The sequence below is a fragment of the Mollisia scopiformis genome, assembly GCF_001500285.1.
Source record: "Mollisia scopiformis unplaced genomic scaffold LY89scaffold_11, whole genome shotgun sequence".
In the NCBI taxonomy this organism is placed as follows: domain Eukaryota; kingdom Fungi; phylum Ascomycota; class Leotiomycetes; order Helotiales; family Mollisiaceae; genus Mollisia; species Mollisia scopiformis.
The window spans coordinates 553969-578179 of NW_017263591.1; the positions used below are offsets into that span (position 1 = coordinate 553969).

General features: G+C 46.3%; 12 protein-coding genes across 12 annotated transcripts; 6 read left to right on the forward strand and 6 right to left on the reverse strand.

Annotated features, from left to right (window-relative positions):
* Positions 1-291: 291 nt before the first annotated feature.
* On the forward strand, positions 292-2638 carry LY89DRAFT_707016 (FAD/NAD(P)-binding domain-containing protein; the record flags this gene model as incomplete). Its single annotated transcript, XM_018217571.1, has 5 exons — positions 292-863; positions 911-1387; positions 1435-1684; positions 1733-2113; positions 2160-2638. Exons 1-5 carry the CDS (start codon positions 696-698, stop codon positions 2636-2638), a joined length of 1755 nt encoding a protein of 584 aa, XP_018071802.1. The 5' UTR covers positions 292-695.
* A 561-nt stretch (positions 2639-3199) lies between these two features.
* LY89DRAFT_781653 (uncharacterized protein) lies at positions 3200-4033 on the forward strand (the record flags this gene model as incomplete). The annotated part of the gene is made up of 1 exon (XM_018222501.1): positions 3200-4033. Exon 1 carries the CDS (start codon positions 3410-3412, stop codon positions 4031-4033), a length of 624 nt encoding a protein of 207 aa, XP_018071803.1. The 5' UTR covers positions 3200-3409.
* LY89DRAFT_615555 (ion channel) lies at positions 3950-5160 on the reverse strand. The gene is made up of 4 exons (XM_018210729.1): positions 4864-5160; positions 4593-4799; positions 4308-4452; positions 3950-4258 (listed from the first exon to the last, which is right to left on the reverse strand). The coding sequence occupies exons 1-4, from the start codon at positions 5016-5018 to the stop codon at positions 4205-4207; spliced, it is 561 nt and encodes a 186-aa protein (XP_018071804.1). The 5' UTR covers positions 5019-5160; the 3' UTR covers positions 3950-4204.
* A 420-nt stretch (positions 5161-5580) lies between these two features.
* LY89DRAFT_644945 (uncharacterized protein) lies at positions 5581-7312 on the forward strand. Its single transcript, XM_018211850.1, has 4 exons — positions 5581-6182; positions 6415-6714; positions 6767-6894; positions 6944-7312. Exons 1-4 carry the CDS (start codon positions 5817-5819, stop codon positions 6999-7001), a joined length of 852 nt encoding a protein of 283 aa, XP_018071805.1. The 5' UTR covers positions 5581-5816; the 3' UTR covers positions 7002-7312.
* Positions 7313-7602: 290 nt separating this feature from the next.
* Positions 7603-8892, forward strand: LY89DRAFT_781656 (ankyrin). The gene is made up of 2 exons (XM_018222502.1): positions 7603-8103; positions 8164-8892. The coding sequence occupies exons 1-2, from the start codon at positions 7905-7907 to the stop codon at positions 8586-8588; spliced, it is 624 nt and encodes a 207-aa protein (XP_018071806.1). The 5' UTR covers positions 7603-7904; the 3' UTR covers positions 8589-8892.
* A 423-nt stretch (positions 8893-9315) lies between these two features.
* LY89DRAFT_718150 (uncharacterized protein) lies at positions 9316-9799 on the reverse strand (the record flags this gene model as incomplete). Its single annotated transcript, XM_018218396.1, has 2 exons — positions 9316-9576; positions 9631-9799. The coding sequence occupies 2 exons, from the start codon at positions 9797-9799 to the stop codon at positions 9392-9394; spliced, it is 354 nt and encodes a 117-aa protein (XP_018071807.1). The 3' UTR covers positions 9316-9391.
* Positions 9800-10019: 220 nt separating this feature from the next.
* LY89DRAFT_644951 (aldo/keto reductase-like protein) lies at positions 10020-12385 on the reverse strand. The gene is made up of 7 exons (XM_018211851.1): positions 11214-12385; positions 11119-11156; positions 10890-11060; positions 10698-10841; positions 10558-10644; positions 10421-10504; positions 10020-10369 (listed from the first exon to the last, which is right to left on the reverse strand). The coding sequence occupies exons 1-7, from the start codon at positions 12049-12051 to the stop codon at positions 10055-10057; spliced, it is 1677 nt and encodes a 558-aa protein (XP_018071808.1). The 5' UTR covers positions 12052-12385; the 3' UTR covers positions 10020-10054.
* Positions 12386-14697, forward strand: LY89DRAFT_644955 (uncharacterized protein). The gene is made up of 9 exons (XM_018211852.1): positions 12386-12725; positions 12772-12876; positions 12929-13037; positions 13092-13246; positions 13296-13645; positions 13693-14123; positions 14170-14250; positions 14301-14378; positions 14428-14697. The coding sequence occupies exons 1-9, from the start codon at positions 12570-12572 to the stop codon at positions 14586-14588; spliced, it is 1626 nt and encodes a 541-aa protein (XP_018071809.1). The 5' UTR covers positions 12386-12569; the 3' UTR covers positions 14589-14697.
* Positions 14587-17865, reverse strand: LY89DRAFT_615570 (putative glucosidase 2 subunit alpha). The gene is made up of 2 exons (XM_018210730.1): positions 17647-17865; positions 14587-17595 (listed from the first exon to the last, which is right to left on the reverse strand). The coding sequence occupies exons 1-2, from the start codon at positions 17726-17728 to the stop codon at positions 14777-14779; spliced, it is 2901 nt and encodes a 966-aa protein (XP_018071810.1). The 5' UTR covers positions 17729-17865; the 3' UTR covers positions 14587-14776.
* A 157-nt stretch (positions 17866-18022) lies between these two features.
* On the forward strand, positions 18023-19381 carry LY89DRAFT_684501 (NDK-domain-containing protein). Its single transcript, XM_018214896.1, has 7 exons — positions 18023-18173; positions 18235-18265; positions 18322-18365; positions 18416-18474; positions 18531-18575; positions 18627-18692; positions 18748-19381. Exons 1-7 carry the CDS (start codon positions 18034-18036, stop codon positions 18945-18947), a joined length of 585 nt encoding a protein of 194 aa, XP_018071811.1. The 5' UTR covers positions 18023-18033; the 3' UTR covers positions 18948-19381.
* LY89DRAFT_707025 (uncharacterized protein) lies at positions 18982-20058 on the reverse strand. Its single transcript, XM_018217573.1, has 2 exons — positions 19959-20058; positions 18982-19891 (listed from the first exon to the last, which is right to left on the reverse strand). The coding sequence occupies exon 2, from the start codon at positions 19802-19804 to the stop codon at positions 19115-19117; it is 690 nt and encodes a 229-aa protein (XP_018071812.1). The 5' UTR covers positions 19805-19891; positions 19959-20058; the 3' UTR covers positions 18982-19114.
* A 207-nt stretch (positions 20059-20265) lies between these two features.
* Positions 20266-24149, reverse strand: LY89DRAFT_53945 (uncharacterized protein). Its single transcript, XM_018208146.1, has 2 exons — positions 24120-24149; positions 20266-24027 (listed from the first exon to the last, which is right to left on the reverse strand). Exon 2 carries the CDS (start codon positions 23878-23880, stop codon positions 20314-20316), a length of 3567 nt encoding a protein of 1188 aa, XP_018071813.1. The 5' UTR covers positions 23881-24027; positions 24120-24149; the 3' UTR covers positions 20266-20313.
* Positions 24150-24211: the final 62 nt, after the last annotated feature.

The window sequence follows — 24211 nt, forward strand, 5'->3', positions numbered from 1 at the left end:
ACATTGTCCATCCCGTCGATAGTGTCGCAAGCCAACTTTTGCATCTTATGTCGTGTCGTGGCTCTGGGATTGGTGCCTGGTGTACGAGCCGAATTCAGTGATCACTGCGTAGACGATTGTTGAGCCTTCGATAGTTACCCGGTTGTGGGGTCTAGAACATTTCAGTTGTTGGAAAATGCGTGTCTCGTGCGGTGAATGCTGGTAGGTCATATCGGTTTCCCCGTACTTGCTGACACGAATATGCGGAGGTTATTGGAGCAGAGGAACGAATGCCATTACTAGTACGCAGCATTCCCATTTTCTAAGCTTTATCCTTGACTCACCCCGCAACCATCCTCCCCCTCCCCCCCCGGGGGGGAAGATACTCCCATGCGGCGATTGATCCTATGTCGCTAGTCTATGGTGAGATTTGTACGGGAAGAAGTGAATATTGGTGGCACAGCACAATTCCCACGTACAGTCACGATGGCGGGAATGTTGGAAATTCACAAATATGCGATCTAGTGCTTTGGCCAGAATCTGTGTTTCACTCTTCTTGAGCCAGTCGTCTTGAGTCATTGGCTCCAGGTAAAGGAGCATAAAAGACCTTCCACTTCTCCTTTCCTTCCTCTCATACCTCATACCCTTTTCTCTTCTCACTTTTCGGATTGACTTCTATTCTTATTGTCAATTAATTTCACTTACCTTGGAACAACATGAGGGTAGCAATCATTGGAGGCGGTCCTTCGGGACTGGTTACTCTGAAGCATTTGATCACTGCTCATGAATTCTTCCCTGGCGCAAAACCATTCGAGGCCAAGCTTTTTGAGGCAGAGAGCTCCATCGGTGGGACATTCAAGCATCGTGATTATGAGGATGCCGAGGCAAGTGTCCCCAGTCAACCAGGACATCTGAACTGACAGAATCACAGTTAGTCTCTTCGAGACAACTCACCACCTTCTCAGACTATCGCTACACCCCAGAGTCCCCTGATTTCTTGTCAACCAAGGATTACTGCATTTATCTTGAGGGGTACTGCAAGAAATTCAATCTCTGGCCTTATATACATTTGCAGACCACCGTCACTGGTATTCATCGTGGGGCCAATGGCGGACATACCATCCAATATATTGCAGCCGGAAAGTCGAGTGAGTGGCACTGCGATGCTGTTGCTATCTGCTCTGGGCTGCATGTTACTCCCAATATTCCACTTTTGAGCGGCCTGGAGCGCGTTCCAACTGTGATTCACTCATCGCAGTTTAAAAGACGAAAACAATTTGGAGAAGGTAAAGATGTCCTGATCGTTGGAAGTGGCGAGACCGGAATGGATTTAGGATACTTGGCGATTACTTCCAAGACCAACTCCGTAACGCTTTGTCATCGTGATGGCTTCCTTTGTGCTCCCAAGGTATGTCTGTCTTTCCGATGATCAGAGCTCAATCTAACTCCTCTCAGCGTGCTCCCGAACCATCCTGGTTCGGCATGAAACCCACCACAACGCTACAAGGCAATGTCCCATATGATGTTGGTGCATCCAGTCTATTCGATACTGCGTATGTCCATCCTCTTCTTCAGGACTCGTTCCTGCCTTGGTGGTACTACGACCGATTCGCCAAATGGACTACATGGCTTGTTTCGGGGACAAAAGCTGGTCTTGATCAGTGGATTGGTGAAATTTCTCCTGAGAGGTTCCATGCTTCGAAGAGTAGGCTTCCTCGTCGTTCAGAAACTTGATCTATGCTAATAACCAAAGTCTTCTTCAACAAATCTACCAAAGCAATGCCCTACATTACTTCTCAATACCGCCGATCCTCCATCGGGAACACACTCCGCTCATACATCGCTCAAGTTCCCCTGGTACCTACCCATGGCCGCCAGATCGACCTAGCTCCCTGGCCGCAGTCCATCGACGAGAAAGGCATCGTCCACTTCACCGAGAACAGTCGCTCAGAAGCAGAGGTCATGAGAAAGAAGATCTGTAAACCAGATGTCCTAGTCCTCGCAACTGGTTACACACAGTCGTTTCCTTTCTTGAACTCGATGTACCCAATGCCCAAGGATGCGGACATGAGAGCCATCTGGAAGAAGGGCGAGGAGAGTGTCGCTTTCATTGGTTTCGTTCGTCCTAGTTTCGGCAAGTTCCTTGCATAGTGAGTTGAATGCAATGCTGATGAGTAAAGGTGCCATCCCGCCACTAGCAGAAATGCAAGCCCAGCTCTGGGTTACCTCTCTACTTTCTCGCCTCCCATCACCTCTGAAAGATACAGGACATTACAAACTCCATCATCGGGCTGGAAGTCGGATTACATATGGTGTTGACCACGAATCTTACGCTTACCAATTGGCGCTGGATATCGGGTCCGCTCCGTCGTTCATGGAGATCTTGCCGATGGGATGGAAGATGGTGTTGTGTTGGGCGTTGAGTGCTCAGGTTAACACCAAGTTTAGACTGGTGGGGCCATGGAAGTGGGATGGTGCGCAGAATGTTATGGAAACGGAGATTTGGGATACTGTTTCGCGAAGAAGAGGATTCTTTGGGCATTTCACTTTGAGTTTCTTGCCAATGATGTTGTTTGGGACGTTGAGTGCTGTTCTTTGGGTGTTCGAGGAGGTTTGGAAGTTGATCAAGTGGGTGTGGAAGGTTCTGATGCTGAATTGAGGGAATGATGGCTTGTAATCTGTGCCTGGATTTGGATACTTGGTGTGCGATAAGTTGAGGAGGTCATAGATTCAGCCAGTCTCGAGAGCGAAGAGTCTGTTTTGATAAGTAGTCGTCGAATAATGCATAACTTTAAACCAATGTCAATCTTGCCGCCCATTTATCTTCTAGAATGTCTCTCGAACATCTTAGTCAAGAGGCATCATGGGTCGCCGAGACATTGTCTTTGAAAATCTCGAAAGATATTCTCGTTGAGGAATCCAAAAAGGTTGATCGCGTGCCTGCCATCGTGGGGGCCATCTTCGAGAAAAGCAAACACGACTAAGTGAAGTGCCTTCTTCATCGGTTCTCGTGACCCAATGTCAGGAACTGCCTAGTAGGTATGTGCATATTCTCAAAGAGGCAACATCGATGCAGGTGATGACAAGCATCTTGTCAATATGCCAGTTGTTAACTTTGAGTAACCTGCAAAGAGGCGGAGTTGGATAAGGTGGCTTGCCGCCAATGAGACATCAAGTAAGACATATCGTTGCCATAAAAATATCCGATTGTCCACGACTTCCCTAGAAGAGTTCCACGAGTCTCTTCTTCATCAATCAAGCAATCATGGAGCTCGACAGATTCCCACAATTTAACGACCTATGATGTCCGGCCGAGATACAGGACTTGATATGGGAGTTCGCTATCGCACATACTGAACCACGAATCGTCCACATAAAAGCAAGGACATGGAGTACCGTCGATGGAAAGAGAATTTGGAACTCTTCATCGATGCTCAACTCCTCGTGTCCTATCCCAGCACTTCTCCACACATGTTCACGATCTCGCAAACTCGCTTTGAAGGAATGGAAATTATGCTTCAATGCATCGCTATCTCAACCAGCATGTCCTGTCCAACCAAGAACTTTTTTCGATTCTAAGAATGATACTCTTTTCCTTTTCAATGAATGCGAATTGTTGGACACATTCGCCAATCACGTCAGAGAGAGTGAACGCCAATTAGTTGAGAACTTAGCCCTTTACCTAGATCATTTCGACTACGCTTCCAATCTCAGCAATGCAATCGCTGCTCCAGAATATCCAGGCTATTACGGCCCGTTGGCTGCCGAGATCCGCGCTGCTTTTCCTTGTCTGAAGAAACTGAAGATTGTAGTCATGGGGCTGTATCAATTCCGGCATCTTTGGGGAAACAGTGAGCAGAGGCTGGGATTTTTGCCGATGCAGAATTGGGGACTTGGTGGGATGGTGGAATTGGGTATGAGAGTGGACTTCGACAAGGTTTATAGGAAACATGGGTGGGCATTTCCGGAAGTGAAGTTCGTTACTGTTGTTGGGACGGAAGTGGAGAGGTTGCTGAGGAGTGGCGGTGGGGTTGGGAGGCAACAACAAAGATAAGGTGTATGCTACTCAAGGGGTGTGCTTTGTATGTATGCTTATGTATTGCAGAAAGTGTATGAACAGACGTGGAATGCTAAGCAGGTGCAAATGTACAACGCAAGAAGGGACCATGCAATCTCTGGCTCAAAAGTATGGTCATGCACGTGATCTGACTTGGCTCTGTGCTCTCTATTTATCTTCTCGTCCATCTAGCCAGCTAGTACAATTAACGCAGCGTTTAGCCTATACACAGTCAGTATCAGAGTTGCTCGTCCTCTCAAATGAATTATACCTTCTGACTAATCCGCTTTCGGCAGTATGGACACTTCACTTGATACTTGATGACTGTGTCTTTCGAGAAGAACTCATACAGGCTTGCAAGTAAGTAAAGTGAAAGCCCAACGCCAACGAAGTTGAACATCTTATTGAGGAAAGCTCTGCTCGTGACGTCAGCGATATTCAGATTCAAGCTTCCGGCTTTGGCTCAAGATAGTGAAGCAATAGAAAAGCAATGAAGAGGAAAGACAATAGTGTGTGACTTGACCAAGGCTCTGCCGCATCGAAATATAAAACTCACCCATAAGCTAAGACCACAGCACCATCGTCTACAGCTTGTTTTTGGGTGTTGTAGCCAATTGCCATGGTGTGGTTATAATTTGGGCCGCTTCTCAGAACTGCAAACTTCTCTTCCATGTTACGATTGATGAAGGGTAGCAGCGAGAGGGGTGGCAGTAGAATATCTGAGACAAATGAGGTCACTACTGTTGTGAAGGCTGCAGCAAGTCTGTATATTGTCAGTGAGAGCTTTCATTGATTGCATTTATAGAAATGTGATTTTCTCAACTCACATCAATCCTACAGCGACCTCAATAATGTTGTCTTGAAGGACCCAGTCGGTAAAGCCATGCCAAAACCAAGATACACCCTTTCGAGCAGCTTCCCCTGAATGGGTCAACAGCTCCTCGCTATTGTGCTGGATATCTTCAAGACGAATTCGAGGCATGATGACTGATGGAAGACCTTTCGTGCGCGTGAATAGAGATTCTCTTCGAAATGTACAATATGTATGAAGAGAGCTGGGCAATCTGCACCTTCTCAGGTCACCTCAGAGTTGAATCCGCACATAAATATCTTCTCTAAAAATCTCTTAAATTTGAAAATACTTTTCTCTCTGGAAATTAACCTCTTACGTCATAGGCGAGGCCGGGCGCCTGAGGGCGGCCAGATTAATCAGCGTTGTGGCCTTAGGCACCCACCCACGCGTCCCCACCAAAAGCAAAGAGCCGCAGCATTAGTTTATTATTAATTTAATTACATTGCGACGTCGCATAATTTGACAAAGAGAATGCGTCGATTCAACTCAACTAACTTCATATTAAAGCTTATTCTTAAGCTTTGCGATCGTGGCGTTAGTAGATAATTATCGCGATCGTAGTCACGAGTGCTGGGCCCCCGCACGTGATTATATTGACGGTTGTAGTCCAAGTTAGTTTGTTTTTTTGTATCCCTTTAAAATCGAATTCGTATATAAATATATTTTCTACAACTTTTTTAAATTTGAAAAGTTTATGTTTTATTTTTTATTTAAATTTATATAATTATAAAATCCGATCAAATTATCCGGAATTGATTCGCGGATTTTTGATTCTTGCACTAAGAATTAAATTCTCGTGGGGCTGATATGTTGGTCAATTGCGTCTCAGCCTCCACATTCTTCAACCTAGTGTAGTGCGGCTGAGAGATGGACAGAAAGTTCGGAAGATCAGCCAACGACGTCCAATATGCATCAGCCTAGTGAGCCATGCGGACGCGAATACTCCTCCGTATTTCGTCCGTATTCACACTGTGTCTCTTGTTATATCGCTTGATGCATCTTACTCCACAACATTTGGAGCCGTTGCCGTTGCCGCAATACTTCACCGAAGTCGACTTCCGATTTGAATCCAGGCTTATCGGAGCTGTCAGCCATATCGATACGAGGTTCTCTCCCACAAAAGCACTCAGCATCGACCAAGTTCATCATGCGTTGATCAACTTGCTCAAAAGCTATTTCTTTATAATGAAAGATCTTGGTTTTGAGACTTGGCTTGCCCACGGGACCCTCTTGGGGTGGCATTGGGGCGGAAGGATATTTCCTTGGGATACTGATATTGATGTCCAAATGTCTGTGGTGTCACAGCGCCGGCTGTTACGGATCACCTGAGCCCATCGCCTGAGCCAATCGCCTGTCCTAATCGCCTGAGACAAAGGCCAGGCCGGGAATAGTGGCGTTCCCGAGCTTTAAGCCTAATAGGGCTTAGCTCCTCACATGACATCCCCTTACTTCTAACATATATATGTATATAGATCTCTCCTCCTCTCCTTTCTTCTCTCCTTAGCTTTAGATTCTAAATGAATAGCCCGACGTTGCGTCGCCACCTCACACCATCGTCACAGTGCTGTCACATGTGGACGTTTTGGCCCTTCTCGCTACTGATTACAACGCGACTGTGTTTCAATACCTCGATGAGGAAGAAATTCACACATACTTATTAGACATCAATCCCCATTACCTAATAACATCGACTCAAGACTTGTCAAACAAGATAGATGCTCGCTGGATTGATATTCAGAGTGGGAAATACATCGATATAACAGCACTCCGCCGCAGAGATCTCGATCCAAACGTTCTGTACTGCAAAGATGGGCACGAATATATGGTCGGTTATATCCTCTACATGTTTTACTTGCACTGGATCTAACGGTCGGCAGGATGAGGACATTTACCCGTTACAGGTCTCCGTCTTTGAGGGTATTGATGTCAAAATTCCATCCAAATCAGAAGTCGTTCTCGTAACAGAATACGGCAAAAACGCACTTACCAGCAAGAACCATCACTGGTACGGCTGGAAAACTTGTTGGCAAATAATCATAGCTAATTGGAAACAGGTATATCTTTGATGATTATTCTCAGACTTGGATGCCTGAACAACAAAACAATGGGTAGTGGGCATGGTTCCGAGCTTTAATAGCGTTTTTGTGACAGCACTGGGACGAAGGTGTGAGGTGGCGACGCTCCGTCGGGCTATTCAATTAGAATCTAAAACTAAAGAAGAGAAAAGGAATGAGAGAGGGAGAGATCTATGTATATATATGCCAGAGTAAGGGGATGTCATGTGAGGAGCTAGGCTCCATTAGGCATAGAGCTCGGGAACGCCACCATTCCCGGCCAAGGCGGTTGACCAGGGCGGTTGAGCTAACCGTCACAACGCTAAGCAGTAACGCTGGAGCATCGGCACAGCCGGCGCTGTGACAGTTTTTAATATAATTTTTAATATATTATTTTAATATATTTATTTTAATTCATTAAATTTAATATATTTATAAAATAATATTAATATTAATATTTCGATTTTTAAAATTTACGATTTAATTTTTGTCGGGAGTATAGGCCAGGCGCTACCCCATTGGCTGAGACCGGGCCGGAAGATCAGACAGGATTAGCGGGACTAGCCGTTTCGTATAGAAGCACGTGGTGTAAGCAGATTTATGCAGTAGCTAGTATATAACTCGTACGACGTAGTACGAGTTAAAGGGTAGACGCAATACCACGATTAGTACAGCACCTGCTGCTTGTTGTGGCCGCGTCTCACAGCACATGCAAATATCACGTGATCTACAGCTGAATACTGTGCTTCCAACAATTTTATAAATTCAAAATTTAATTATAAAAATTATAATCTAAAATTATAATATTTCGATGTCTCGGAAATAAATTGGCGCTTGATGGAGGGGCATACACGTGACCGCGATCAGCTTGGCGTGGCAGTCGCTATCGATAAGGGCGCCAATTTAATTTTTTGTTTGGTCTCCCGCACAAAGTCAACACAAGCAGGGAAGAACAACGACAATGCCACCCAATATGACAGAGGACGAAATCGACGATCTGCTGTACTTTGCGCGCACAGGTGATAAAGAGGAGTTCGAATCCCTGAAGAATGAGCTCTGCAAGAGAGAGAATGTATCCGTGATGAAATTATTGCAAACCGCGAAGGATGAGCACAGCGGAAATGGAGTCTTGCATATGGCTGCAGCTAATGGACATAATGGTCAGTAACTGATGCAGAATTATCCAAAATAGGTGAATAATGGCTGACATTAAATCACAGCACTTCTCAGCGAACTCTGCAAAGCATTATCCGTCCCCTCACCGCAGAATCCCACAATGCTCTCGATCCTGAACGCACAAAACAAAGCTGGAAACACGGCATTACATTGGGCGGCCCTCAATGGACATCTAGAATCTGTCAAGGTGCTTCTAGAACAAGGCTCAGATCCAACAATCACAAACCAAAGAGGTCATGATGCCGTCTACGAAGCAGAGTTAAATGACAAGCAAACAGTGGTGGAATGGGTTCTGAAAGAAGGTGGAGCAGGACTTGAGGAAGGTGTTGCCGGTGACAGTGGTGAGGGAGAAGCTGAAATGGGTGAAAAAGACGAGGATATGGACAACATGAATGAGGACGAAGAATCGAAGAAGGTCACTGAAGGATTGAGTCAAATGGATCTTCAGGAAGGCAAGGGCAAAAGCTGAGCTACTCCTGGAATATACGATGTTTACGAGCCATGATACCAAGAACTCAGCATATACCCTTTCGAAAGGCAACCTTAGAGGTCCCCTTCAGAACGTTGGCCGCTTTGTCGCTCTCGAAGAAAGACTCAATTTGAAGGCCTTCATTCGGTCGAAACGGCTGTGGAAACGCATTACCCGAGCCGTAGAATAGTTCTTGCAGTAAGATTACATGCAAGACAATACTATTATTGCTAATGACAGTCTGCAAATTTACGTTCGACTTTGCCTGACAGAACTAGCAGTCAGCTCACTCTACCAGATTGACCTCTCCTCGAGTATACTTCGTAACGCTTGGTGTTAAATGACCAGTATCATAGTGCTTTAATCTTAATTGTCGCAATCAATACCTACGAAGCAAGTGCCATACTATTCCATGAACTTAGACAATGTTGCATCTCCCAAGGTGGAGATTGGATTCGAAGCCGTCCGAGACTATATTGTTGGAAGTTCTGTTTGATTGCTTGTATATTGGAAATCTATCGATAATCCAATCATCTAAATATTACAAGTTTCCAAGCGAGAAAATAGCGACTGAAGTTTCGAACATCTCGAGTATTGCGCGTATAGCGCATTCAGCGCATTCAGCGCATCCAGTGCGTTTCGCTCGATTTGCGCCATTTGCGGAGTAGCACAACATTTTGATGTTACACTCTATTCATATATCCCAGAACGCGGCCATTTATTTCAAGGGTTCGAGAACGACTGCATTGTTTATTCTACTTCTATTTCTCATTTTATGTCCAATACCACACATACAAATCCTCTTAATTGTTGTCCTCCAACCCCACAATAGTCGTCTCGGCATGACTGAAAGTCCTCAAACCAGTCCTCACAATTCTCAACACAGACTTGCAATTCGGATCAGGGCATGCAACCAGAGCATCAGATTGCATCCAATCATTTGGGTGTGTCTTTCGTTGTTTGGCTGCAAGTAGTGGGAGTACAGATGCTATCAAGTCACTTAGCATAATATTGGTACATTTTGAGAGCTAAATGAGCTCACATAAGCTGTATATGCTAAAGCCTTGACCAGGAGGTAAATGTAGCATCTCGCCTTGCAAGGTGAAGCAATCCCCATTTTTGGCTCCGCAAAGGATTCGTTCTCCTGGGGGACAAACAACTTCTACGCGGAGGTCGTAGAGCTCGAATGAGTCGTCGATCTTTGTTGACATGATTCAGGAGCGTATAAAGTGTCTGTATATGATCTCTAATGGAGGACTTTTGTTTGTTGGTAGGCTCTACGTGCGTTGAAAGTTTTTGAAGGTGGGGTAATGCTACCCCGCACCTGTACGCAAACCACTAAACTTTCAGGGTGTGCTCGTTCCCCTACTCCTGATATTGTCTCAGATCGGATCGAGTAGTACAAGCTTGATATCGAACTGTACTTCGATTCTCATTGATATATATATGTTTTTTTTACCAGATCGCTATCTATACTCAGACCCACAATCTCCCATAGCTTCAAATACGTCTCTTGCTTTAGACTTATCCAACACTTTCTGTACCTCTCCTAAATCTTCCTCATCAAGCTTGAAAGTAAAAGCTTTCAAGTTCTCTTCAACATGTTCGCTGATACCCATCCTCACACCGACTATCACAGCACCTACATATTCATGTTCCAGAACCCATCGCACAGCTACAACGGAAATAGAGACTTTATGTTTCTTTCCGATTGTTGAGAGGATGGTCAGAAGTTCTTGAAAGAGCTTCCAACCTCCCCATATTGTGATCATTTCGAAGTACTTGAAAATTTGGTCAGCGGTTCGTTTTCAGCTGAATAGTGATGGACGAACCTTTCGAGAGCTTGGTGTCATCTCTGGATCGAATAGATTTGGAGCTGGTTTACCCAGCCAGCGATCAGCGAGTAGACCTCCGCACTTTGATAATAACTTAATATTTACCAATTCCAAGTCTAGAGCTGGAATCTTACCAATGACCCATAAGTGAGAAGTTTCACGTTATGTTTTCGGCAGCTCTCCGCCATTTTGAATGTAGGTCGAAGATCAATCAAGGAGAACTGCGCCTCGTGTTAATTAAATTTCTATGTATATTGAAGAATTACAAGCATACTTGAACTTGATTCGAGACAACTTTGACTCCCGTCTCAATGATTTCATCCATGTGATCTGTGTCAAAATTGCACAATCCAAGACCATCAACTCGTGAATCTTGCTCGATTAGTTTCGCAGCTTCCACATATTGTTTGTCTTTGTACTTCAAAATGTTAGTTGAAGCAATAGATTGGTGGTAGAAGATAGGTACATCTTGCCAATGGAATTGTAACAATTCTACTCTGTTGGATTGCAGTGTCGTCAAACGCTTTGTAATTGCGCCTTTGACAACACCTGGCGATATAGTAGTCGTTTCAAATACGCACCATTTCGTGGCACAGTATATGTTTTCTGCGTCGTCTTGCAGAAGTCTGAATGCTCCCTGAAAGAACTTCGTCAACATTCAAAGCTAATTGAGCTCGAAGTCAACTTTTACATACGAAAGTCCTTTCTGCGTCCCCATAATGGTCTGCCATATCTGAGATCTTTGTTAGAAGATCCTACTGTTTCCTATAGGCTAGCAATCATCACTTACCATAAGCAACAAAGCCAGCATCTGCATGCTTCCTGAAATCCTTCTGAATATTCGACCAAGATGCTGAACCCCAAGCAGGACTTGAGAACTGCCATAATCCCATAAACATCCTCGGGACGATGGCTTCTCCAAGCGCCATAGTCTCAATATTTGACGCTGAAGATTTATATTGGTATGGCCTTGATCCTCGGTGCACATTCATACCATTTGGCTCCTTCTTTTCATCTTGAGTAAGAAGCGTCCGCAGAGTCGACGATCCTCTTCCGAATGGGGGCGAATGCCCAGATCGCGCAAAGTTGGCGTCACACCCATCATTCGCTTTTCGTAAGTCTTGTATGATGCATTGCTCGCTTTCGCTTAATGCTCGAAGACCAGAGGATGTGCTCAATTGCTTTTGCAATGCCGTTACAGCTTGCACGAGATCGCTATCAATGACGGCAAAAGTGTGATCCGAAGAGTCATCTAGTTTAGTCGAATCGATATCCAATTTTCGAACTTGTTGGATGACCTCGCTAATGGCTCGCAAGCTCTCAAAGCCCTTTCCACATCCCATCAAGCACCTATAGCGTTTCTGAAACTCATAAAAGTCAAGACTAGGTTTTGAGTCTCTAGTCGTAAACAGTACTGGGATCGAAGTAGGTTTAGTTGCCTCGAGATATTTTGCTGCAAGTGATTGAAAAGCAGGGGTAACTTTGGCATCCACGCCTAGCAAGCTCCGGAGAATCGAACGTAGGCCATCGGGAGGAAGGTTGGCAATGATTGTATCCGTCATCATGTTGACATGCGCCGCTTTTGCAGGCTCGTGGGTGCCATTTGGTGTCTCTTGCGATATTGCCATATCGGAGAAATTGGAGAATATTGGCAAGTGCGAAGATCTAAGTAGATTTGACAGGTTCAGATTGATCGACCGCCTTGTATGAGGAAGAAATCAGATTCTTCCAATGATAAAGTACTCTGTAAACGCCTCGAAACTTTCTTCTCAATTGCAGTGTCCACATCTACATTGGTGATGTCGGTGTCCTATGGTACCCCACTTTTGATACAATTTTGAACACCGGTCCGTCCCGCTCGAGTCTCATACGTCCAGTAGCTTGGAGACAGAGATTGAAATACAAAGAGCAATAATCATTTGAAATCATGCAAGCGGAATTGCAAAAGAGAATCGAGTTTACCTCAGTAGATGTAGACACACTCGCCTCACACAGAGTTACGAAAACGGTCTAAGCGATAGTCTATCAGTGGCGATCCTTACGAACGCCGGTATCCTCCTCCCAGTCACCGTTATCAGAAACAAACTTGTTTCTATCGTTACTTGGCTCAATCTCTCTTGATTTTGAGGCATGAAGTAAAGACAAAATGGATCTCGAATTCAAATCAACCTTCGAGCCAAAGCACGATGCATCCACCTACATCAATGAAGAAGCAGGCTCGGCCGAGCCCAGCTCTCCAGAGCAGCTCAAGCGCAATCTTGGTGCTCGCCACATCAATATGATTGCCATTGCAGGGATGATCGTAAGTGTTCCTGCATCTTGTCAAACCAAAAGATTAACAAGCTTAGGGTACTGGGTTATTCCTTGGCTCAGGAGCCACAATTGCCAAAGCTGGTCCTGCTGGAGCTTTGATGGCGTATATCTTCATGGGTCTCGTGACTGCTGGAGTTAGTGTAAGTCAAATACATGTCCAAAGAGCTGAGACATGATTTGATATGTAAATAGTACACAACTGGTGAGATTACGGCATTCATGCCAGTTACTGGTGGGTTTGTGAGGCATGCCACAGCGTTCGTTGAACCTGCTCTGGGAGCAGCCACTGGTTGGAACTTCTGTAAGTCGTTGAGTGTTGATTGCTTTTCGTAGAAGATTAATGGGCCTGCAACAGGGTATACAATGGCAATATCGGTGCCCGCAGAACTAAGTGCTGCGGCAACTTTGGTCCAATTCTGGAATTCATCCATCAATCCTGCTGTTTGGATCACCTTCTTTCTAGTTGTCATTGTGGCTTTGAACTTCTGCGGAGTGCGACTATATGGAGAGGCGAGTCTGCCCGACCAGCATTGCAAAAGAGTGCACTGACAGAAAATAGTCCGAAGTGATCTTCGCCTTAATGAAGATAGCTTTGATAGCGGGCCTCATCATCGCAGGCCTTGTTGTTGATCTGGGAGGTGGACCAAACCATGATCGAATCGGCTTTCGATATTGGAAGACTCCGGGAGCTTTCAACACCTATCTCGTAGACGGGAACACGGGTCGATTCCTAGCTTTTTGGTCTTCTCTCATCAGTGCCGCTTTCAGCTATGGGAATATCCAAGTCGTTGCTTTGTCGGGGACTGAGACTCAGAACCCTAGAAAGATCATCCCTGAAGCTACGAAGAAGACTTTCTATCGAGTGTTCTTCTTCTATGTTTTGAGTGTTTTGATTGTGGGCATGATTGTGTAAGTCTCCCCAAGATCAAGATCGGTCCGTTACTGACAAGATTCAGTCCGTATGATAACGCCAAGCTGAAGGTGTCTACGGGCACCGCAGCTCAATCGCCTTTTGTGATCGCCTTTCAAGCTGCTGGGATTTCTGTACTTCCCTCCATCATCAATGCCGTGGTATGCACTTCAGCCATCAGCAGCGGATCAGCTTGCATCTTTCTAGCATCCCGAACTCTGTATGGACTGAGCTCCGATGGTCACGCACCCAAAATCTTCTTGGAATGCAACCGTTTTGGAACTCCGTTTTGGACAGTAGCTTTAAGTGTTCTGCCTTCCCCTCTGGTATACTTGACAGTCAGCAATAATGCATCGATTGTGTTTGGGTGGTTTGTAAATATAACTACTGTTGCGGGTCTGATTGGTTGGGTGGTCATTGAAATCACGTACCTCCGGCTGTACTACGGGATGAAGAGGCAAGGTTTTTCTATGAATGGTTTGAGTCCTCTCGAAGTGTCTCGATAAAGTGCTGATCAATCTAGAATTGCCATACAGAAGTCCCTGGCAACCATATGTCGCTTGGATAACGCTATTGATGGTATTACTAGTCATCATCTTTTCTGGTCAGTTTCTCCTACTTGCAATATTCGATGTGTGCTAATGCTAGTATTAGGCTTCGACGTATTCTTTCCGGGAAACTTCACAGCATCTAGCTTCTTGACGAACTACCTCAACATTGGAATATTCGCTGGTAAGATTTTCGTTAGCTGGTGACAAGAGTGGAAGCTAATAAGACCTAGTCCTTTATCTCTTCTTCAAATTCTATCTTCGGTCAAGAGTGGCGAGCACCACGGACATGCCACTTGAGCATCTATTTCAGTCTGTTCGAGAATGGCAGGAGGTTGAAAAGCACCGAAAAGACGATCCTACATGGAGGAAAGTTTATCGGAAGATCTTTTAAGAGCGAATGGCAGTACTATTAAGCAGAGAACGAGGCTGAACCAAATATCAAACATCACCCTCTTGTGAACTTGGCAATCTCGCGAACTCTCGCAAAGCTACCATTTGATATAGCAGCACCTATAACTACAAATATCTATGGTACACAAATCATCTATAGCGTTGTCCTTTTCCCTCCGATCTGGATCTTTAAAACTCGATTTTCCAGTTCTCGCCAATGGCAACCTTGGGTGCCTTGACTACTGCCCAAGCAGCCTTCTTTCCTTCCTCGGCATAGTACTCCAACCTTGCCTCCTCCCTGCCAGCCTTAACGCTGGTCTTCTCAGCCCACTCCTTTGGTGCGCCAATTATGATGAGCTTCTCCACCCCTACGCTCTTCATTGTCTTGAGATATTTGTCTGTCAACTTGCCTTTAGTACCAATGTCCTTGCTCTCCAAAACACCGTTGGAGAACTCGAATGTACGATGAATGTAGGCACCTTGTTGGTAGTCGAATGTCTCACCATCGTCGACGTACAGCTCGCCTGTGGCAGAGCCAGACTTTCCAAGGACGATAACTAGGGTGTACGGATCCCATTTCATGAGTCCGCTTGAGCGTCGAGGACGGTCTTTGCGGGGAATGATGTGGCCGCCTTGCATCAAGAGAGGAATCTTCTCAAGTGGTGCTGGAACAGTAACCTTTCCTTGGCCGGTATACTTCTCGTAATCGAAATAATCGTAATATATTTCATCATCCGGCAGATAGATATCAACACTTTCAGCCTTCTCGGTGACAACAGGTTTGGCGAGGAGACCTGTGCTTCCAACGAAGAATTGATCATCGAGGTCGAAACCAGCTTCATCACCAGGGTACACGAAGTAGTGGGGGCGGATGATGGGAGTGCCATCAACACTGGCTTCGTGGAAAGCAGTGTACCAAGCAGGCAACAACGCGTATCTAAGACGCAGAGCTTGAGTGATGATGGGAGTGTATGGTTCACCAATGAGGTAAGGCTCTCGGCGTCGAGTATCGATGTGGGCATGACCGCGGAAGAATGGATAAAATGCTCCAGCTTGGTACCAACGGGTCAAGAGATCCTTCTCTGGATTGCCAAAGAATCCACCGACGTCTGCACCAGCAAAGGGGAAACCTGCGATACCGTTGTTGAGAATCATTGGGAATCCAGCAGCGAGGTGATCCCAGCTGGCTTGGTTATCGCCGGTCCACATAGCACCAAGACGTTGAGATCCAGCATAGAATGATCGAGTCAGGACAAAGGGGCGGCGGATTTCGCCTTTCTTGCGTTCAAGCATAGCTTGGTAGGTCGCATTGTGGAAAGTCATGCCGTTAATGTTGTGTACATCACGATGCTCCCAATTGCCATGGTGAAGATTGTCTTTTGGCATAGTTGTCTCCGGGCCGTTGAAAACCGAGGGCTCGTTCATATCGTTCCATATGAATAGGTTGGATGCACTTCCTTTGAAGGCGTCATATTTGAAGAGACTGATCCACCATTTGATGGCAGCGGGATTGAAACAGTCAACCCAGTGAGATGAACCAGGCCAACACCAGCCTTCATAGATATTTCCATCCTTGTTATGTACAGCTAGATCTTTCTTCTTGAGCTCTTCAACGATGTGGTAACCATCTTTGTTCTTGATGTGAGGATCGATGATAGCTACCAGCTTTCTTTCAGATTGGTCGAGCTGTTCAAGCATTCCAGTTGGGTTTGGGAATTGCAAGGGATCCCAGGTGAAATATTGCTTGTCGTCGGTGTACTCGATATCTAGCCAAATAACATCATACGGGATCTGATGCTTTGACATTTTGCGGTCAACATCCTTTACATCCTCATCGGTATTGTAGTTCCATCGACATTGATGATAGGCAATGGAAAATTCTTGTGGAAGCTGAGTATATCCAGTAAGCTCACCATAAGCCTTGGTGACCTCCTTTGCCGTGGGTCCGAGGAAGACAAAGACATCAATCAATCCACTCTCAGAAAACCAGTGAGTCTTAGTGTCCGTCTTGGACCCAATTCCGAGACTGAGTGGGTTGTGGGCTTCCTTCTCCTTGATGACATCAATCCACATTTCAGCTGCATTCAACCAGAAGACTCCGACAGTAGAGTCTTTCTTGTGAGCTTGCATGAAGGGAATTGAGCCATACAGGGTCATAGGACTGTCCATAATGTATTCGAAAACATCTGCATTGTACAACCTGTATGGGTCTTGGTGGTTGCCACTCGACTGGCGAGTCTCCTTTAAAGGCAAAGATCCTGCATGCTCAGGGATACCGAAAACATGCTCGTAACCAGGGAATGTGATATCTATGGCAACACTTTCGGGTCCTTTAGCTTTCGAGTCAGTGTTGCCACCGAAAGTCTCGTCCCACCATGTGCTCTCGTCTTCTCCGGTTTCTGCAACTGGTGTCTCCGCAGGAGCATCTTCACCTTCTTTCTTCTCCGGTTCGGGCTTGTCGACCTTTGGTCTCCAGTGATCCAAGTTGGCCAAGCCTCGATCATTGAACTTGATTTGAGTGATATCGTCTCGTTTGAAATCGATTCCAAAAGGAGCGAAGGTAACCACAGCTTGGAATTTGCCCTCCGGACCATATTTGACGATGCTCCTGGAAGCATCTCTTTCTTCTGTAGCGCTCTTGCTCACATCCAGACCGCCCACTATAGCCCAAGATTGTGCTTCATTGTACCGTTCCTTTCTAGCCTTGCTATCATGTCGAAGCTCGATCTCTCCCTTCTGGCGTTTCTCTTCATCGATTGTTACTCTCGCGGATCCCGACTCGAGGAAGGAGATGGTAATTGGCAAGCGGACGGTCTCGCCTTGCTTGTTGATAGTCTTGAGGATTGTGCCTTGCAATTGGCCGTTCTTCCAGCTCAACGACTCTGGCGTTATTCGGTATGGAGCCTCCCACTGTGATCCCAGGGCGGTCGCCTTATCAGCATATTGTCGATTTCGTTTGCAGAATCCGGATTGATCGCAGGTCTTGAAGTTTTCATGCTTCACAGAAACTTATAATGGTCAGCAAGCAATTGCATGTAGAAGGGTGGTATTTGGCTTACCAGCTGGAGTAAATAAATAACATAACGCAGCAATAATAAGTAGAGCCGTCCATTTGCTGGACAGCGTCGTAAAGGATCGCATGGCTGAAATGCAGCAGTTGTCTATCAAAACGTCGCCTTCATGAAAAAGTCGTTACCAACTGTCCAGCAATTGCTACTCGTGCAGATTATGAAAGTGCAGATGTCTTCCTCTGTATCTCACGCCTCACATTCCACGCTGTCCTTCACAGCCTTAGACCTCCCCTGCCTTGGCACCGAGCATCGCTGAGGTAAGGTTTCAAGCATCCCCATTAGGCAAGGCGTCTCAATGGTCTCAAGCCACAACCTAAAGCCACGAACTGTCCCGCGCCACCAACAACCCCTCCAAAATTCTATCACTTCTTCTCCATGACAGATCAACAACAACGCAAAGATCCTGAAATCTACAAACACTTGAGCCCTAAGACTCAAGGTTTCCTTCGTGCATCTGCAAATCAAAGAGAAGAATCAGCAAGACTCAACGACGACACCATGGCTACTGAGCAAACGTAAGTTGGACCATTATCCTCAGCTGCAAACTCTGGCGGTGAAGCTAATTATTCCTCACAGTTTCATTGCTATCAAGCCTGATGGCGTCCAAGTACGCATGGCAGATCCGTTCATTCACTCAGGGAAACATATTAACGCAATGCTCAGCGTGGACTCGTTGGTCCTATCATCTCTCGTTTCGAGGCTCGTGGGTATGTTGACGAGAGACATCAAAGTGGAATATGTGTTAACAATTGCATAGCTATAAGCTCGCTGCCATCAAGCTCATGACTGCTTCTACTTCCCATCTCGAGAAGCACTGTAAGGATTCTAGTGTCAGATCATATTATCAAAACAATTGCTAATTGTAGTCATAGACGAGGATCTCTCCGACAAGCCCTTCTTCCCAGGACTCGTCAAGTGTATGCTATCCCAATACTGCTTCCACTTAATACATAACTAATGTCACATAGACATGGCTAGCGGCCCAATCTGCGCCATGGTCTGGGAAGGACGTGACGCTGTCAAGACTGGCCGTAGTATGTTATCCCGCTATAACTACATTCAAATCTTCAAACACTAACCATCCAACAGCTCTCCTCGGTGCCACCAACCCCCTCGCCTCTGCTCCAGGTACCATCCGTGGCGACTACGCCATCGATGTCGGACGTAACGTCTGCCACGGCTCAGACAGCGTCGAGAACGCCAAGAAGGAAATCGCTCTCTGGTTCAAGGAGGGTGAAGTTCAATCATGGAAGTCTGCTCAGCAAGACTGGATCTACGAGAAGCCATAGACGCTTGCTCTGCAAAGCGTGCCCATGGTCGGATATGACACTTCGTACATGTTGGTTTGACTGATGTGGATGGCGGATATGAAGGGACGTCTTTACATAGAACAAAAGCTTTGATGCCTTCTAATGGTGCAAATTGGTCTAGATATCTATTATGTGATGTATACTCGTCAGGGTGGCATCTTCTTCACTCTATCGAGGTCCTTTCCTATCCCGCCACCAACACCACCAGCACTGGCTCCCAGCCCAGCTGCGCCTTTGCCATTCCCCGCTCCCTTCACACCTCTAAAGAGCCCAGTAAACCTCCCAACAAATACCCTCGCAAACCATGGTGTCCCCCAAACACTGAGCAACATCCTCGCTGGCAAGAACACCTTCGTAATAGCATACGCCGTCGCAACTTCTACCAAAATCCTACCACCCCTCTCCCCAACACGCCACCTGTTCTCCTCACTCTCTACCGATATCTCCCCCCCTTCCCCCTGCTCTCCCTTCTCTTGTGCAGAAAACCCAAACCATCCCTTCCTCCCGAAATACCGCCCGAACCTATCCACGCCCTCTTTGACCCACCGTCCCTCGACCCAAGCTTCAGGCAGCCAGTTCGTGTAGTGGAACAAACTTGCTAACCCAATGAGCGGTACAACAGCCGTTATTTCGTGCAGGATGAGGAAGGATACCAAGTGGGAGATGGGAGCTGTGAGGAGGCCGCAGGTGTAGGGGTGCAGGAAATTGGGGAGGCGGGCATGGAGGGAGGTTATTCGGGCGCGGGTGCGGGATTCGGCGGAGGTGGATTGATGGCGGAGGATCTGGCGGGGTCTGGGGAAGTAGAATGGCTTTCGGAGAAGGTGGCGGATAGGCATTGCGGAGGCAATTGGGAATCGTTGTGGTTGTGAGACAGAGGAGAATTTTGGATGACGCGTGCAAAGCTCGTCTACGCGACCTCGGTCCTGTAACTTGAAGTCAGCATTTATTTTTTTCATAACAAGTTTTGGAAAAAGTCGAAAAAATTATTACTGTAATGCTAAGAATGATTTTAATTGATTAGAAAAAAAGCTTCGCAATATAAAAATATAAGTTAATTGAATAAAAATTTATTACGTGATAAAATAATGAGTGAACGGGATGAAGCCAATCTCGTTGGTAGGTAGATACCTAGTAGTGTTCGACATACGCGCCAACTCCATGTAATGTACCGCCTAGCGCTACCTACTTCTCCTATAGGTTCAAGTGATCAGAAATTATTAAGGTGGTTTTGATCCTTGCCTCGATCTGCGAACTTGATCAAAAAGACGAGTTAAAAAGCACTTCCTGGAACGACATTTCTAATTCTAATAGATGATAAAATATATCTCGAAAGCTAGGTATCTATTCAAGTCTGAGAAACTTGTGCCTCGTCAATCGGGGCACGTGGTTCGGGTACATTTCTCAACCCCATATGAATATATGCTGCCCATATACGAGGATCACCGACTGAAAGATCCCAGGAAGCCAAGTCGTCCTCATCCTCATCTACCTCCCTAAGTTCAACATGCCGATTACTGAGAAATTTTCCTTCTGACAGGCGAGTAACTGCGTTGTGCAACCCACACGGTACAGAGTCGTCACTCATATTCGACTTCATGATTTCATCATATACATCTGCCGCAACAGCGACGCAATGCTCGTCCGAGAGCGCCCACAAGGACCCAATTACATGATGGAATCCGACAAGTTGGAAAGCACTCATCAGATGAATCCCTTCATCGATCAGCTTCGGGTCTTTGATGACTGCCGTAGAACAGGCTGAGAGATAGGCCAGGAAAGGCGGACTCTCATCTAAGTTCAGCGTCATTAAGTCTTCCACGGTGAGGGCATCATCTTTCCAATCCTTCAGAAGCAGAGAGCTCTTCAATGGGTCCAGCGGATGCGATATACCATGGCCTGCGAAATGAAAAATACTCGAACCTGGAAGAGCCTCCTTGACGTCTTTCTTGAGCGGCATGTTCTTGATAAGCGTTGCCTCTGATGGAAGATTCTCATTGAGGAGATCAACTTCCTGTCGTGCGTAAGGCAAGTCCCGACAATCGAGCGTCTTTTCCATGGAGACAAGCAACACTCTATCGGTGCGGCAGCCTACGTCCATTTCACGTCTGCTGTGTTGAATATATAACAGCGCTTTGATGGACGGGCTATATGAGGAAATGGCTCGCCTCAGCGCCGACTCCTCCAATGGACCTGCTTTGGAATAGTTGCCTGCGGCGTGGATAGGCAAGGCGCACAAGGCTCCAACTGGGACCCAACAGATATGCGGCTTTACCTCACCTGCTGATGCTTTGATAACAATTGGCGAATTGAGGATCGGAGCGACGAGGAATCTCCATAGCCACCGAAGCATTCCGTACATCTGTCCTCGCGTCACATCTTTCGCTTTGAGCTTGCCTGCCCAATACTGAATTTGGGAAAGACGAAAACCACGCAAGCTGATTGGGACTACTTCATTTGGAGTCACTACCAGCGCGTGGCTATGAGAGTCGCTAGCACTGACGACTATAATTGTTCCAGATTCAGACGCTGCCATTAATTCTTCAGCTGTGGTTGGTTCAAGGAATCTCCGAAAGTCCGGATCGTCCTGGATTTCTTTAACCACCTTGTCAAATTCTGTCTGTAGTGCCTCTCGTGCCAGAAAAGGATTCAAAGAACCATGGGTCTCGGGAGCTTCAGGATCGCTCGATACTGGTGAATCCAGCTTGTCTCGCAACTCCACGAACGCTTTTGCTAGATCAGGTCTTTTTTTCCTCAGCCTAGCTATGTCCGATCGAGCATCATATAGCATTCCAAGTATTACTCCTCGGCCATGCTCAATAATCTCTAGTGCTCTCTTGCCTGACCGCCCAGCTTGAAGAGCTGCTGACATTGCCAGAGAGACCATACCGCCGAACCTGGCCAGATTGTAGGTCTTATCCTTATGTTGAATGTGACGTGGGCTAACCTTGGGAAGCAGTTTCACGGCATCTTCCAAAAGCGAGCTTGCAGCATCCCAAGTCAGATCTTTGATGTATAACTTGGCTGCTCGATAGGCTACGTCGACCTTCGTCCAAGCATCAATGGCTGGCGTTTCTCCGCATTCGATAAGTGCCTCGATGGCTCTTTTCGAATCACTGCGGTCCCGAGTCATCTCATATTTCTTTTCCAGTAGAAATCCAAGGTTGTCAAGCTGTTTGCCTCTATGACCGTCATCTTGGCCATTTCGAATAAAAGACTCCAACAGATTTATGCCACTTTCGATCTCATTTGGATCTTTTGATACTTCTCCCGACAAGGTCCGAAGATATGCAACGTTGTTGATATGAGATGAGTAGTTCCTATTGTTCGGTGAGGCTTCATCCAGGGCATTCTGAGCAAATTCCAGAAGAAGCTCAAGGCAAACAACTTCATTTTCCTGTCGGTATCTCGCAGACTCGAACTCGATCAAAATATCGAGAATGCCTGCTCTGGTGGTGTCTGTGTCGGTAGTACTGATGAGGACTTCCCAAGCGATTTCTTGGGCTTCTACACCGTCCTCGATGCTGTGGAAAAGTTTGGCTCTTCGCGCAAGGAGCCTCGCGAGGTTAGCTTCTCGGTTTGGCCGGCCTTGATGACCTTCCGCAAGAGCGTCCACAGCTTTTCGGGCAAACTCGACTGCTTTGTCCGTCTCGCTCTTCGAGTGAGTTCCAGTCACGTCAACCTTCATACGATGAAGCTGTGCTAGCACGTGCATACATTCTCCTGCCTCAGAAGACGATTTGTCTTCATTGACAAGGCTTTCGCAGGTCTCAATCCCCTTGTTGATAAATGTTATGTCCTTCGTGATTTCGTACTTCCTAACACAGACTGTTGCAAGTTGTGTGCCGCAATTCAACCTCACTCCTTTTTCGAGTATGTCCAAGGAAAACGCTTCGTTGAGCGTGCGGTATGCTTCTTCGACGTCTTCTGGTGATGATGTCCTTTCGTATCGGCCTCTCAGCTTTGTCCCAAGACAACACAGATACTTCGCTCTCTGCTCGTGGCCTTCGGGTATGCACTGAAGAGCCTGTCTTGCGGCACTCACCGAGTTCTCGACATAGCTGATGTCTTTCTCCCATGAATACTTCAATGCCCACGTCTCGGAGAGCTGTAGCAGACAGATTGCGTGGTCCGAAGTCCCGACGGAAATTCTCGCGGCCTCCTGGAAACAATCAATGCTTTCCTGGACATACTCAAAAATCTTCTTGTAAATAGCGCTCCCAAATAATAAATCTCCTAGTTTGTGCAGATTATCACACCGCTCTGGATGTCGTTGGGGTGTCTCTGCCACCGCCATCCGCGCAAACTGGATTGCGGCGTGTATCTCGCCAGATGCGATATAAGAATCCCTCAGGTAACCCATACACAGCAGCTTGCTTCCAAATATATAGCTGGGCATTTGCCATTTGTTCTCCGAGTCAAGACTTGAGAAGGTCTCTGAGAGAGTGTCCTTTTTGGATTTGAGTTTGTTCAAGTGTTCTCGAAACTTTGAAACATGCGCATCAGAAGGGGACGCAATAGTGAGAGCTGATTCTGCTCGACAAATAGCTTGGTCGAGGTCCATTGCCTGTCCACCATAATCAAATTTCGAGTCCAGCATGCAGCTCAGGTTGCTTTCTGTCAAAGCCTGCTCACTTGTTGTTTCTTTATCACTACCGGCAGCCAACAACACAAGAGTAACTTCTGCAATCCTGATGGCATGATTGAGATCTGCAGTTTCTTTGGTATGGAAATACAAGGTATACCATATGGAATATGCAAGCCTGTGTGATGGCTCCTCTGGACTGGGAGCATCATTTCCTAGCTTTTCGGAGAGAGCTCGAAGGTTATTCTCGTCCAGGCTCAACAAGAGCTTCTCCACCGTGCTCTCGAGGAGCAAATCCGATATTCTCATAGCACATCTGAACGATGCCATATCTTGTTTAATGGGTTAAAGGGTCAAGTACGATCAACCTCCAGGACAAAAAGCTTGTTTTCACTGTCCAAGGCTGCTACCACAGACAAACAGGCACAATGTCCAAACAGTAGTTGATTTATTGACTATGGTTGGACTCTGGAAGCTCTTTGCGAGATTTTATGAATCAGCTGGAGTGATCTTGGTTTATTGGGCAGAGTGATGGCACGACAGTCTCAAAAGGTGTTACTAATGCGTACCTTGTTCTTAATTGTGATGGCTTCCATAGACTCGCAGGACATAAGACGAAGACGCTCACGTGCACATGGGAGGATGACAGACCGTCCAGAAC

Excerpts from the sequence above, each read along its gene's own strand:
- LY89DRAFT_781656 (XM_018222502.1), top strand. The coding sequence starts at position 7,905 with ATGCCACCCAATATGACAGAGGACGAAATCGACGATCTGCTGTACTTT. Across the intron at positions 8,104-8,163 it reads TGCAGCTAATGGACATAATG|CACTTCTCAGCGAACTCTGC; the intron begins GTCAGTAACTGA and ends ATTAAATCACAG.
- LY89DRAFT_707025 (XM_018217573.1), bottom strand. The coding sequence starts at position 19,804 with ATGCCTATCCGCCACCTTCTCCGAAAGCCATTCTACTTCCCCAGACCC.
- LY89DRAFT_615555 (XM_018210729.1), bottom strand. The coding sequence starts at position 5,018 with ATGCCTCGAATTCGTCTTGAAGATATCCAGCACAATAGCGAGGAGCTG. Across the intron at positions 4,800-4,863 it reads GAGGTCGCTGTAGGATTGAT|ACTTGCTGCAGCCTTCACAA; the intron begins GTGAGTTGAGAA and ends GACAATATACAG. Across the intron at positions 4,453-4,592 it reads GCTGTGGTCTTAGCTTATGG|AGCTTTCCTCAATAAGATGT; the intron begins GTGAGTTTTATA and ends CGTCACGAGCAG.
- LY89DRAFT_644951 (XM_018211851.1), bottom strand. The coding sequence starts at position 12,051 with ATGGCAATATCGCAAGAGACACCAAATGGCACCCACGAGCCTGCAAAA. Across the intron at positions 11,061-11,118 it reads GGGACGCAGAAAGGACTTTC|GGAGCATTCAGACTTCTGCA; the intron begins GTATGTAAAAGT and ends AAGTTCTTTCAG. Across the intron at positions 10,370-10,420 it reads TGACACCAAGCTCTCGAAAG|TACTTCGAAATGATCACAAT; the intron begins GTTCGTCCATCA and ends CAAATTTTCAAG.
- LY89DRAFT_53945 (XM_018208146.1), bottom strand. The coding sequence starts at position 23,880 with ATGGCATCGTTCAGATGTGCTATGAGAATATCGGATTTGCTCCTCGAG.
- LY89DRAFT_684501 (XM_018214896.1), top strand. The coding sequence starts at position 18,034 with ATGACAGATCAACAACAACGCAAAGATCCTGAAATCTACAAACACTTG. Across the intron at positions 18,266-18,321 it reads TCAAGCCTGATGGCGTCCAA|CGTGGACTCGTTGGTCCTAT; the intron begins GTACGCATGGCA and ends CGCAATGCTCAG. Across the intron at positions 18,576-18,626 it reads CTTCCCAGGACTCGTCAAGT|ACATGGCTAGCGGCCCAATC; the intron begins GTATGCTATCCC and ends AATGTCACATAG.
- LY89DRAFT_615570 (XM_018210730.1), bottom strand. The coding sequence starts at position 17,728 with ATGCGATCCTTTACGACGCTGTCCAGCAAATGGACGGCTCTACTTATT. Across the intron at positions 17,596-17,646 it reads TTATTTATTTACTCCAGCTG|TTTCTGTGAAGCATGAAAAC; the intron begins GTAAGCCAAATA and ends GACCATTATAAG.
- LY89DRAFT_644945 (XM_018211850.1), top strand. The coding sequence starts at position 5,817 with ATGCGGACGCGAATACTCCTCCGTATTTCGTCCGTATTCACACTGTGT. Across the intron at positions 6,183-6,414 it reads ATATTGATGTCCAAATGTCT|CCCGACGTTGCGTCGCCACC; the intron begins GTGGTGTCACAG and ends CTAAATGAATAG. Across the intron at positions 6,895-6,943 it reads ACCAGCAAGAACCATCACTG|GTATATCTTTGATGATTATT; the intron begins GTACGGCTGGAA and ends AATTGGAAACAG.
- LY89DRAFT_644955 (XM_018211852.1), top strand. The coding sequence starts at position 12,570 with ATGGATCTCGAATTCAAATCAACCTTCGAGCCAAAGCACGATGCATCC. Across the intron at positions 13,038-13,091 it reads AGCCACTGGTTGGAACTTCT|GGTATACAATGGCAATATCG; the intron begins GTAAGTCGTTGA and ends GGCCTGCAACAG. Across the intron at positions 14,251-14,300 it reads ACTAGTCATCATCTTTTCTG|GCTTCGACGTATTCTTTCCG; the intron begins GTCAGTTTCTCC and ends TGCTAGTATTAG.